A 14,087-nucleotide genomic window follows, 5' to 3' on the forward strand; every position below is an offset into this window, starting at 1 on the left:
TCCTAGGTGTGGGTGCGAGTGCATGTGAAGACCAGGATGAGACAGGGTGGGAGGCTTGCCTGACGCACCCACCCTACCCTCCGGACAGGCTTCCACCCCGCCCCCACCCCCAAATTGCACACCCCCAATCGGAGGCGGGGGAGGGGAGACAGGATGCGGCGTGGCGCTTGCGCACTTATGCCTTCAGCACCGCGGACAGCTCCTTCGCCCCCGCCTGCCGGCGCGCGCCGCCGCCGCCCCAGCACTGAAGGCGCGCTGACGTCACTCGCCGCTCCTCTACAAACTCCCCTTCGCAGTCGCCTTGGTCGCGTCCGCGCTGCCGCCGGCCCAGCCGGACTGCACCACACGGGGCGCGAAATAGGGGGTCACGGGCGCGACCAACCGCGCTGCGGCGGCGGCGGCGACTCAGCGCTGCCTCAGTCTGCAGCGGGCAGCGGAAGAGACGTGTCGTGCCTGAGAGCGCAGCGGTGCTCCTGGGCCCCTCGCGGTCCGCCCCCGCGGCTCCTGACCAGACTGCTCCTAAGACCCCCTGCCCCACGCCGCAGCCATGAACTACCTGCGGCGCCGCCTGTCGGACAGCAACTTCATGGCCAATCTGCCAAATGGGTACATGACAGACCTGCAGCGCCCGCAGCCGCCCCCACCGCCGCCCGCTGCCCCTAGTCCTGGGGCCACGACCGGTCCTGCGACCGCCACTGCCGAGAGGGCCTCTTCGGCCGCCCCCGTGGCCTCTCCGGCTGCCCCTAGCCCCGGGTCCTCGGGGGGCGGTGGCTTCTTCTCGTCGCTGTCCAATGCGGTCAAGCAGACCACGGCGGCCGCGGCCGCCACCTTCAGCGAGCAGGTGGGCGGCGGCTCTGGGGGCGCAGGCCGTGGGGGCGCCGCCGCCAGGGTGCTGCTGGTAATCGACGAGCCCCACACCGACTGGTAAGCCACTGCTGCGGACGTCCCCCCGCGGTTCTGGGTCCCCAGATCATCCCATGATGAGCAAGTATTGAGCGCCGCTTGTTTGCCCTCTGTCTGCCCCCCTCGCCCAAACCCTCTTCCTTTAAATTATTATACGAAGCGCTTACTGTGTGCCCCGCCCTTGCCTCCCCGCTGCCCTCACCCAGGGCTTCTTGATCCATACAGGGAGCAGTTATCAGGCGCCTGCTGTGTGCCTCCATCCCACAAACCTGACTTCAGTATATCCTGTGAGCATTCAAGAGTCTGATGTGCCCTGCACCCCGCAGTCCGTGCCCCCAAAGGTCTTGTCCTCTAATGGATCTTGTGAGCATTTATCAAGTACCGGCAGTGTGCCTCAGTGGGGAGCCCTTCCTCAAGGCGTTTGGCTTACATGAATTCTGTGAACATTTGTTGGGAGCTTGGTATCTGTTTTGTCCTCCTCAGTCCTTGCCCTAAGACCTTCTCTGATCTCGTGAGCATGTATCCAGAGTGCACCCCACCCCAGCCCTCACCTCAAAAACCTTTTAAACTATTCACTGAACATTGATTGAGTGCCTGCTGTGTATCCCACCCCAGCTTTTTGCCAAAACATTGCCTCTAATGGATCCTGTGAGTTTTTATTTAATTCCTTCTGTGTGCCCCAGTTCAGTCCCCCTAAGGGCTTATTTCTCCAAAGGATCTAAGAATCATTTATTAAGGGCCTGGTGTATGCCCCATCCCCAAGCCCTTTCCTCAAACATATTTTCCTTAAATGAGTTCTATGAGCAGTTTTAAACCTACTGTGTGAGGCTTATCTTCACACTCTCTGCTCTAAATCCTTTTCCTACAACAGACAGATCTAGAAGGCATTCATTTGAGTGCCTCCCCTACCACCTATTCTCAAACTACTTCTTCAATGATCTTTCCTTTGGTGGACCCACCAAGCCTTTATTAACTGCCTGATCTAAAGGTGTGAGCCTTCTCTAAAGGTTCTTTCCTTCAGTGTATTCAGCAAGCATTTATTGAGTGCCCACTGTTTATGTCACCCCAGACCCTTGCCCCAATACCTTTTCCTCCAGTGGCTTCAGTCTGTATATATTGAGCACCATCTGCATGACTCAACCTCAGACCTTCTCCATAAAGACCTTTGCCTCCAGTTAATACAGTGATCATATATCTGCACTTACTGTGTAGAGCATTTCAATCTGTCTTTCCATATACCTCTTTAAAAAATCACTCCTGGAGCATTTGTGGAGTACCCACTGTGTGCCGATTCTGTGCCTTCTCCATAAAAGCCTTTCTTCCCAAGGATGGCGAATCAAGCTTACATAAATCAAGTTACTGTATCCCCATTTCCCTTCCCCCAAAGATATTTCCTCCAGTGGATCCAGTGATGATATGCTCTTCCATAGTCTCCCCCCCATCTTCCCCAAAGACCTTTTCTTTTAACGGATGCAGTGAGCATTTGGTCATTGTCTGCCAGGTGCTTGATTCTAGATCACCTTCCCCCAAAGGCATTTTCCTCCAGCGGCTCCTGTGAGCATGTGTGTAGTGCTTCCTGTGTGCTCTATATTCACACCTCTTCCCCAAAGTGCTTTTCTTCCAGTGGGTGCATGAGCACATTTGCAGTACCTGTTGTGTGTAGGAAGTAGATTCCCCTTCTTTACTCTTAGGATAACCTGTGCCAGTCATACAACATCTCCACAGAGTCCTTTCCTTCGATAAATCTAGAACCAAATTTAGAAGAGTTAGCCTTTTCTCACTCTCTTCAGTCTCCCTAGGATTCCCTCTCCCAATCTTAAGACCCCAAAGGGCTTTTTTTCTATTTAAGCTAATAAACACTTAACTGAGCACTTACTACATAAGAGCCATTCTCAACTTCCCCTTTCCAAGTTTGGAAGTTCCTGCCCTTATCTCAAGAGCTCTCTCTCCAGGGGTCCCCTTCAGCCTAAATATATTGAGTACCAGCTCTTTACTGGTTAATTACCTCTCCTCTGCCAGGAGCCCTTACCCAGCAGGATTTCTCTCTATTCAGAGCCATTTATTCATTCTACAGATAGTTGTTGCATACTTCGATGTGTTAAACTATGGGAGGCATTTATTATGTACTACAATACACTAGGAAGAAGCCTCCTTCAGTTTCTTTTCCTTCTAATCCCAACCACTAGTTGGATTCTTCATACCTTCTCCTCCACTCAGCCCCAACAATCTTTTAATGAGCACTTATTCTATACTACTGAGAACCCATAGTCAGTGCCTCTTCTCCCCCTCCTGTAGCCCTAATTCCTCCTTCAACAATCTCCATCCTGCCTTTCACATGACACAATCTCAAAAACTCACGATGTGTACCTACTGCATTCTGACTAGGAACCCTCTCCCATATAGTAGCCATCTTCCCCACTGCCCTTTCCCCCCAATTAATCCAAAAAGGATTTATCGCTCTCTTACTGTTTTCTGTTCAAACAACAACATTCCCATCCCTGCAGCAGACTCCTCCACTCTTTTCTCCTTCAATCCATAAAGCATTTATTGAACACGTGTTTTAATTCCTTCACCAACACCCACTCGCACATATGCCATCGTCCTGGCTAAATTTGCTCTATTGAAGTCAACAAACCTTATTGAAGCCCTTGCTGTACATTGGGGGCTTCCCAGGTGGCGCTAGTGGTAAAGAATCTGCATGCCAATGCAGGAGATGCAAGAGATGTGGTTCTGATCCCTGGTTTGGAAAGATCCACTGGAATATTTTAGTAACCACCCTCCTTTCGACTTACCTTCTTCACTTTGACCCTCCAGGAAGGTTGCTGCTGCCTTTTCCTTCATTCCATTAAGCATTTATTAATTATCTACAGACCACTGACAAGACCCTTCCCCTTTCCATAGTCACAACTCCTGTATTTTCCACTTTTTATTCTAATTTGTCTAGCAAGCACTTACTGAGCACCTGCTGAATTCTGTCAACTATTCTTCCCTTCCGCTTCTGTATCCCGAAAACCTTCCTTTATCCCAGCAGTTACTTCAGTCTTTTCTTCCAGTCAACCTAGCAACTATTTATTTAGTGTCTGGTATAGATGGGGTGGGATGGGTAAAGGGAGAGAGCCTGTGTACACACCAGGTTTAGTGCGAGGAACAGAGACTCTGCATCACCAACTTGCAGACTTTCAGAACCACACAAGCTTAGGGATTTCAGCCTGGAATAAAAGGAATCATGCAAACTCTGTAATGGGGTTGTACACCTAAGTACAGTCTGGTGCTTTCCCCACCAAACCGCACCACTCTCATTCCTTCCTGGGTCTTGAGTCCTGTGTGCTTTAAAACTGCAAACTCAGAGTTGAGACTCATCACCTCTTTTTACAGATCATTTAGTCCAGTGTTTTTCCAGCTGTAGGTCACCTCTTGGCTTGTGACCAGTGTTTCATTTTCTTCATGAAATGAAAATAAAATGATGATAAGTGATAATATTGATACATGAAAATAAAAAATGAGAGTGCATTGCACATAGTAAGTGGAATTATTATTTAGTGAAACTGTTACTCCAATAAGAAATATAATCATTAATGTGTACCATATATATTATATGTATTCTGTAATATATTTGTTATACAATGGGTTTATAGTATCACATACATATATATGTGTATGTTTCTTTTCATGAAATGAAATAAAATAGAATAGGAAATATGACCCCATTGTACATATTAAAGGTAATTATTTACTGAAATTTTCATTCTACTATATGCATATTTATATACATTCTAGATACTGCAACACATGATATATAATATGTAATATGTTATGTAAGACATCCTATATTAAATTTTCTGTATATGTGTCTTATATAATATATATTATATATATAGAACATGCTTATTGTGGCTTCTTTTCTTAGACTTCCCTGGATGCAGACCCTGAGACTCTGAGATTTGTGTGCAGATTGATCGGGGAGAGCTCTTGGGAACAACGCGTGTTGCAGAGGAGGAGTGGGGGAAGCAGGACTTGGCAGATGGAAAGGTTGAACAGCTGTGATGCTGTGCAACAATTACTCCAGCCGATCATCTGGGGAGCTCTGGAGATGGGATGACCCTTCAGAGTTGTCCCAGTTGAGATGGGATGGCCAGGCTTTTGTAGTCCTGCATTAGTCAGTCAGTGACTACAGGTTGCCCTCTGGGGGAAGGCATAATCTTGCAGAAGGTGAGTCCCTGCTATAGGGGGCAGTTCCCAGTGATGGACAGCACTGTGAGCCTTCAGCAGCAGATACTCCCAGAACCTGTAGGACAGTTATGACAAGAAGGAAGGGCTTGAAGATCTGAGTAGAGCACATAGGCAACCCCCAGGACTTCTCAGATTCACTTGCTTTTCAGAAGTAAGTTCATTCCATCTGGGAACAGAGTTTCTAGGATTCTAATTGGTCTTGTTTTCTGGAGTGCACTTGAAAGAACACAGTTAGTGGGACAAACTACAGCCTCCACTGTAGTTTGATAAATGTGGCATAAATAAATGATACATTGTTTCCTTCCTGTACTACACAATCTAGATTCCCCTTACCCTCAGCTAGCACCTCTCTTGGTCACAGTGACTTACCTGGTGAGTGATCCTCATCCTTGAGGGATCCCTGAGCTCCTGGTCCCCATCTGCTCAGGCTATGACTGCTGTACTTGTCCATTTGCCTTCAGTGTTGAATAAGAAATACCAACAAAATGTCAAAGCAGATAGCCTGGGGGCCAGATATATTCCTCCCTGCCCTCATTGTTTAATGGCAGCCCTATCAACTCCTGGGCTTCCCTGGTGGCTCAATGGTAAAGAATCAACCTGCTAATGTAGGAGACTTGGGTTCAATCCCTGGGTTGGGAAGATCCCCTGGAGAAGGAAATGGCAACCCACACCAATACTCCTGCCTGGGAAATCCCATGGACAGAGGAACCTGGCAGGCTACAGTCCATGGGATTGCAAAGAGTCAGGCACGACTTAGCAACTAAAAAACAGCAACTATCTCCTGATGATCAGGGTCTATGCGCCTGCTGAGACAGACTCATCTTCTTATCCATTGGCTTGTGAAACCTGAAGTGTCCAGGTAACAGTCAAAGCTTAGAGTGTAATGGGGTTCTTGCTGTGTCCCCTGGTAGCAGTGTTCCCCCTTGTAGAATCAGGACCTTTAACCTTGCAGAGCCCTGAGGGAACAGGAAACACACATTCCAAAAGTGGATCCAGGGATTGATGGTAAGCTAGGCCACTCCTACTTTCACCTCTGAGTTCCCAAACCAGTGTATTCTACCTGTAAGGAACACAGCCCAAACAATGTTCATTGATTTAAGGTATATACTGTGTTTTGGAGGATGGTACCCCATTCTTGCACAGTATCACCTCCAAGCTGAAATCTTAGCTGTGGATATACCAATTTGTTCCATCACTCTGTCTGACTAGCAGCTTCTGCATGGTGTGGTATAGAATGTCATCTGTATAAAATGTCAGTTGATTTCATGGTTGTGGAGTGTGTCCTTCAGTTTGTTTCACTGTTGTGTGGGATGCCATACTGGTGGATCAAATATTATGTAAGCCCTTGGACAATGATGCTGGCTAAGGTCCTATAGTCAGGAAAAGCAAACTCATATATAGAATATTCCAGTCAAAATGAATCATTACTCTTTCCAGAGTAGAAGGGGTCCAGTGTAGTCAGCTCACTACAGAGTGGCTGGTTGCCTTCCTAAGGGATGGTGCTGTGTTGGGGACCCAATATTGGTCTCTGATCCTGGCAGGTTGGACATTCAGCAATGATGCCATAGGCCCCACACTCAGCCTCCACCTCTGTTACCCTTGCCACTTCATATGTGTGCCCATCTGCCAGTGCTGGGGCAGCTGATTCTAGAAACTGGCTGACATCATTTGGCTGAGTCATTCTAGCTACCTGGTTGCTTAGTGCCACTTTCAGGGTGGATGCTATCTGGTGGGTGTTAACACACAATACAAAGATCTTCACTCTGTTTCATCTCCAATCCCATCTGTCCACCCACATTTCGGTGTCCCAGACCTCCTTTTCCTGATCTTCCAATATTGTTCCTTCAAGGCCTCTGCCTAATCAGCCAAGCCATTTACCACTGCCCATCAGTGAATATGTATTTGAATCTTGGGTTGCTGCTCTTTCCCAACAAAACAGATGACCAGGTGCACAGCCCAAAGCTCTGCCCCTTGGGAGTTTTGCCACTGTTTTTCAAGGCCACTCTGAATGGGGCTATAGGATCACCCCTGTTCATTTTTGTCCATTCCACCCACATAGCAAGCCAACCCATTTGTGAACCAAGCTTAAGATTTTTCTCCCTTCATCTGCTGGTTCTAAGGAGTTATCTTAGTGAGCTGAGGGAGGCACTAACACAACAGTGTGGATGACACAGGCATCCAGGTTACTTGCTCAGAGAGCTTGCTTGGCCCTGTCTGGGATCGATCCTGGCTGCTGGGCCTGACTTCATTACTTGGTGGGCCTGGCACGACCCAGCTCATAACAGGCACCAGGATACATGGTTCCTTGGTACCCTGTGGTCAAGAATTCTGTCTCACCCAGGGTCCAGTACTGTACCAGGATTTGTTTCTCAAAAGCTGTGTAATTCTCTGCTGCAGATGGCATGGCCTTGGTCCAGAACCCCAGGGGCCTCCCAATCAGGCATCCCATAAGCTCCACACTGCATTTTCCCCCACAATGCAGTATCGTAGGATCTGCTGGATCATATACCCTGAGTGGCAGGACTGCTTGCACCACAGCCTGGACCTGTTCAGGACTAGCAGCCTTAGATGTCACCTGAAATATAGATCAGAGCAGTATTCCCAGGTGTGGAATATGCTGCCTCCAGAACCTGAGGAATCTTCCCAACTGTTGTGTTTTTATTCATCATAGTGGGCGGTGTGTGATGCGATGCTTTGCCTTATGATTTGGAGGGGCTGTTCTGGCATACCTTGGACACACAAATCCCTAAAAGCTGTACTAATATGGCAGGACCCTGAGTGTTTTTAGGGTTTACCTCCCACCCTCTGGAGTGCATGTATCTTACCAATGCAGTGTGCTAACCAACTCTTGCTCATCTTGCCTATCAATATGATGTAATTGTTATAGTAGTCCAATGTGATAGTCCCTGGGATGTCCAGATAGTCCATTTCTCCTTCGACTATATGATAACATAGGGTGAGAAAGATAACTTAGCCCTATGGCAAGACCATCAATGTATATTGTGGTCAGTCCCAGATGAATGTGGAACGTCTCTGATCTTCTGATCAAAATAGAAAAGGCATTCACTATATCAGTGGCCACCTGCCATACCTGAGATCTTTTCATTTGCTCCAGCAATGTCAGCATGACTAGTACTGCAGCTTAAATCAGTACTACCATTTGGTTGAGCTTGCAGTATTCTACATTCTCAAGGATCTATCCAGCCTCCTCAGGGCCCAAATTGGTTAATTCAGCAGAGATATGATGGGACTGAGCTTCCCGGGTGACTCAACTGGTAGAGAATCTGCCTGCAATGTAGGATACCCCTGTTCAATTTCTGGGTCAGGAAGTTCCCTTGGAGAAGGGATAGGCTACCCACTCCAGTATTCTTGGGCTTCCCTGGTGGCTCTGATAGTAAGGAATCCACCTGCAATGTAGGAGACCTGGGTTTGATCCCTGGGTTGGGAAGATCCCCTAGAGGAGGGCATGGCAACCCACTCTAGTATTCTTGCCTGGAGAATCCCCATGGACAGAGGAGTGTGGCAGGCTATAGTCCATGGGGTCACAAAGAATCAGACATGACTGAGCAACTAAGCACATATACATGATGGGACTAACACCCCTGCATCCTTTGGATCTTTCAAAGGGACACTAGTTTCTACCATCACCCTTAGGATAGATACAATATTGTCTTTGATTTATAGCTTTGCTCAGGGAAGGCAGCAATAGTTTCCAAGGCATCCATTTGAACTTCCCAGCTACCATAGCTCTTCCCCCATAGGCCAAGGAACTCATGTAGGGGTTCTGAAAACTACAGATATGTCCATTCCAATTAGGTGTTTGTGAGCTGGGAAAGTGATCACTAGGTAGACCTGTGGACCGAGTGTACCCACTGTGAGCAGGAACTGGGCTGGGACTTCATTTATGACCTTCCTTCTACTGTGCTTCTCAACATGTCTGGTGCTACTCTCACCAACATATCCCTCATTTGTAATTTGGGTATATGCTCTGGGCCCTCCCATAGAATATAGTCAGCTAGTTGGTTTTCCATACTGGAGTAGTGTATCTTCTCTAACACATCAGCTTCTCTGAGCCCTTTGATCCTTTCTTCCACAATCTGCCATTGAAGTCTGGTGTTTCTACTTCACTTGGTGTGGGCCACTATTCTTGCCAGGCTTCCACAAGTCATCCAAAAATTGTATCAGCAACATTTCCTAGAGTCCTTACCGTGGTTTTAAGTTCTGTGTCCTGGGACAGTGCTCCAAGTTCATGCTTCATTCCCTTGATCCATTGTCCTCAGCATCCAGTCTCAGGCATGCTTTTCCAGCTCCTGCCAATACATGTTAGCCAGATTCTTCAGCTTCCACATATCATTCCTTTCCTTCCTTTGCAAGCTGAGAACCTCTCCAGTCAAATTGTGCTAGGATTTGACCCTGGTTATTAATCTAGTTGCCAGGAGGGGAAGGGAAGTTGATTCTGAGAGGAAGAAGAATTGTTTTATAAGGCACATGCTTCACTCAAGGCCTGTGCATCATCTTCGAGCAAAGGGAAGGTCTATATTCTAACAAGGAGAAGTGGGCTACTTCTGCAGACCCAGTGGGTTCAGGTGAATCTGTAAGGTCAGGGTGTTAAATGCATCTTCCCAGATATCTCCATCCCAATCTCAGGGCTCCACTCATGTCCTATTAGGCCCCTGAGCATGGAATAGGGGATGTACTGGGCCTGAGAATTCAACCTTCTCTGAAGTTCTGCTACCCTTACAGTTAAGTCCTAAGTCTGATCTTCTCCTCTGTCTGCCCTCTGGTCACAGAAGATTGAGGTTTCCTTAAATATACCCAAATTTGCTGCCATATTGAATGCAGCACTTTCACAGCATCATCTTTTAGGATCTGAAATAGCTCAACTGGAATTCCATCACCTCCACTAGCTTTGTTCATAGTGATGCTTCCGAAGGCCCACTTGACTTCACATTCCAGGATGTCTGGCTCTAGGTGAGTGATCACACCATGGTGATTATCTGGGTTGTGAAGATCTTTTTTGTACAGTTCTTCTGTGTATTCTTGCCACTTCTTAATATCTTCTACTTCTGTTAGGTCCATACCATTTCTGTTCTTTATTGAGCCCATCTTTGCATGAGATGTTCCCTTGGTATCTCTAATTTTCTTGAAGAGATCTCTAGTCTTTCCCATTCTAGTCTTTTCCTCTATTTCTTTGCACTGATCACTGAGGAAGGCTTTCTTATCTCTCCTTGCTATTTGGAACTCTGCATTCAGATGCTTATATCTTTCCTTTTCTCCTTTGCGTTTTTGCTTTTCTTCTTTTCACAGCTATTTGTAAGACCTTCTTAGACAGACATTTTGATTTTTTTCATTTCTTTTTCTTAGGGATGGTCTGATTCCTGTCTGCTGTACAATGTCATGAACCTCCATCCATAATTCATTAGGCATTCTGTCTATGAGATCTAGTCCCTTAAATCTATTTCTCACTTCCACTGTATAATCATTAGGGATTTGATTTAGGTCATACCTGAATGGTCTAGTGGTTTTCCCTACTTTCTTCAATTTAAGTCTGAATTTGGCAATAAAGAGTTCATGATCTGAGCCACAGTGAGCTCCCGGTCTTGTTTTTGCTGACTGTATAGAGCTTCTCCATCTTTGGCTGCAAAGAATATAATCAATCTGATTTCAGTGTTGACCATCTGGTGATGTCCATGTGTAGAGTCTTCTCTTGTGTTGTTGGAAGAGGGTGTTTGTTATGACCAGTGCCTTCTCTTGGCAAAACTCTGTTAGCCTTTGCCTTGCTTCATTCTGTACTCCAAGGCCAAATTTGCCTGTTACTCCAGGTATTTCTTGACTTCCTACTTTTGCATTCCAGTCCCATATAATGAAAAGGACATCTTTTTTTTTTTTATTTTAGTTCTAGAAGGTTTTGTAGGTCTTCATAGAACTATTCAACTTCAGCTTCTTCAGCATTACTGGTCAGGGCATAGACTTAGATTACCGTGGTATTGCATGGTTTGCCTTGGAAATGAACAGAGATCATTCTGTCGTTTTTGAGATTGCATCCAAGTACTGCATTTCAGACTCTCTTGTTGACTATGATGGCTACTCCATTTCTTCTAAGGGATTCTTGCCCACAGTGTAGATATAATGATCATCTGAGTTAAATTCACCCATTCCAGTCCATTTTAGTTCACTGATTCCTAGAATGTCGACATTCACTCTTGCCATCTCCTGTTTGACCACTCCAATTTGCCTTGATTCACGGACCTAACATTCCAGGTTCCAATGCAATATTGCTCTTTACAGCATCGGACCTTGCTTCCACCACCAGTCCCATCCACAACTGGGGGTTGTTTTTGCTTTGGCTTTGTCTCTTCATTGTTTCTGGAGTTATTTCTCCACCAATCTCCAGTAGCATATTGGGCACCTACCGACCTGGGGAGTTCATCTTTCGGTGTCCTATCTCTTTGCCTTTTCATACTGTTCATGGGGTTCTCCAGGCAAGAATACTGAAGTGGTTTGCCATTCCCTTCTCCAGTGGACCACATTTTGTCAGAACTCTCCACCATGACCTGGAAGAGGTCAGTTTAGATTCCACTCCCAAAGAAAGGTAATACCAAAGAATGCTTAAACTACCGCACAATTGCACTCATCTCCCATGCTAGTAAAGTAATGCTCAAAATTCTCCAAGCCAGGCTTCAACAATACGTGAACCATGAACTTCCAGATGTTCAAGCTGGATTTAGAAAAGGCAGAAGAACCAGAGATCAAATTGCCAACATCCGCTGGATCATCAAAAAACAAGAGAGTTCCAGAAAAATATCTTTCTGCTTTTAAAGCCTTTGACTGTGTGGATCACAATAAACTGTGGAAAATTATTCAAGAGATGGGAATACCAGACCACCCGATCTGCCTCTTGAGAAATCTGTATGCAGGTCAGGAAACAACGGTTAGAACTGGACATGGAACAACAGACTGGTTCCAAATAGGAAAAGGAGTACATCAAGGCGGTATATTGTCACCCTGCTTATTTAACTTATATGCAGAGTACATCATGAGAAATGCTGAGTTGGATGAAGCACAAGCCGGAATCAAGATTTCCAGGAGAAATATCAATAACCTCAGATATGCAGATGATACCATCCTTATGGCAGAAAGTGAAGAAGATCTAAAGAGCCTCTTGATGAAAGTGAAAGAGGAGAATAAAAAAGTTGGCTTAAAGCTCAACATTCAGAAAACTAAGATCATGGCATCCAGTCCCATCACTTCATGGCAAATAGATGGGGAAACAGTGTCAGACTTTATTTTTCTGGGCTCCAAAATCACTGCAGATGGTGACTGCAGCCATGAAATTAAAAGACGCTTACTCCTTGGAAGAAAAGTTATGACCAAACTAGACAGCATATTAAAAAGCAGAGACATTACTTTACCAACAAAGGCCCATCTAGTCAAGGCTATGGTTTTTCCAGTTATCATGTATGGGTTTGAGAGTTGGACTATAGAGAAAGCTGAGTGCCAAAGAATAGATGCTTTTGAACTGTGGTGTTGGAGAAGACTCTTGAGAGTCCCTTGGCTTGCAAGGAGATCCAACCAGTCCATCCTAAGGGAAATCAGGCCTGAATATTCATTGGAAGGACTGATGTTGAAGCTGATACTCCGATCCTTTGGCCACCTGGTGTTAAGAGCTGACTCATTGGAAAAGACCCTGATGCTGGGAAAGATTGAAGGCGGGAGAAGGGAACGACAGAGGATGAGATGGTTGGATGGCATCACCGACTCAATGAGCATGAGTTTGAGTAAACTCTGGGAGTTGGTGATGGACAGGGAAACCTGATGTGCTGCAGTGCATGGGGTCACAAAGAGTCGGACACGACTGAGTGACTGGACTGAACTAAATACACCCAAGGAGGTCTTTTGTCTTTTACATTTTGCTTTTTTTAAAAAAATTATTTATTTATTTGGCTGTGTCAGGTTTTAGTTGCAGCACATGGGATCTTTAGTAAGTATGTAGGATCTAGTTCCCTGAGCACGGTTTCAACCTGGGCCCCCTGTCTTGGAAGCACAGACTCTTAGCCACTGGACCACAGGGAAATCCCTACATTTTGCTTTGAATTGGTGATTATTCACCCTGAGCATGTCATATATTTCTTCAGCTAATCGATGGTGTTTAGTCCCCCGAGTCTGGTTATCATTTCCCTCACACCTGTCAAGTACCAGCAATATTTCACCAGCTGGTGCATTCCCTTCCACTAGTATCTCATTACAGTCCACCATCAGTTAAGTTACTGCTGCTTCAAAACCCCATGGGCCTGCACTATAATTCTCCCACTCGAGAATCCACTCCATGCCACATCTTCTCCCTGAAGACATCTCCAGTGTCATAGGGTTTGCTACATCTTATGGTGCAAGTGGCATCCTGCTTGTACCACAGCCCAGACATGCTACAGGGCACTTTGTGTTACTACAGCATGTCAGAGGCTATCTATGCTGCATGCGTGCATGCTAAGTTGCTTCAGTCATGTCCAACTCTTTGCAACCCCATGGACTGTAGCCCACCAGACTCCTCTGTCCATGGGATTCTCCAGGCAAGAACACTGGAGTGGGTTGCCATGCCCTCCTCCAGGGTATCTTTCCAACCCAGGGATCAAACCCACGTCTCCTGAGGCTCCTGCATTGCAGATGGATTCTTTACCACTGAGCCACCAGGGAAGCCCTCATCTATGCTCCACCAGCACAAATGATGGCTCCTTTTTGCCTGCGGGCTGCTGGATGGCCCAGCTCCAGAAAGGCAGTAGAGTTTTCTTTGTTGTTTGACTTCTCTGACCCACTGTTTTAGGTTGGGATCTCTGAAACAGATTTTTCAGGCAGAGAATTGCATGCACAGGCTTATTTGGGAGTGCCTTTGGGATCAACAAGTGGTGCTAGTGGTAAAGAACCCACCTGCCAATGCAGGAAATGTAAGATGCTGGTTC

The 14,087-nt window shown here is 46.3% G+C and overlaps 1 protein-coding gene across 2 annotated transcripts in view; it reads left to right on the plus strand.

Annotated features, from left to right (window-relative positions):
* The first annotated feature begins 418 nt into the window (after nt 1–418).
* SYN1 (synapsin I) overlaps nt 419–14,087 on the plus strand; it is a 55,095-nt gene continuing 41,426 nt past the window's right edge. For both annotated transcript variants that reach the window (XM_027532997.1, XM_027532998.1), the window contains exon 1: nt 419–924. In XM_027532997.1, coding sequence (XP_027388798.1) covers nt 548–924 — 377 coding nt within the window. In that variant the 5' untranslated portion in view covers nt 419–547. The remainder of the gene's footprint in view (nt 925–14,087) is intronic.

Source organism: Bos indicus x Bos taurus, chromosome X, assembly GCF_003369695.1.
Source record: "Bos indicus x Bos taurus breed Angus x Brahman F1 hybrid chromosome X, Bos_hybrid_MaternalHap_v2.0, whole genome shotgun sequence".
Taxonomy (NCBI): Eukaryota; Metazoa; Chordata; class Mammalia; order Artiodactyla; family Bovidae; genus Bos; species Bos indicus x Bos taurus.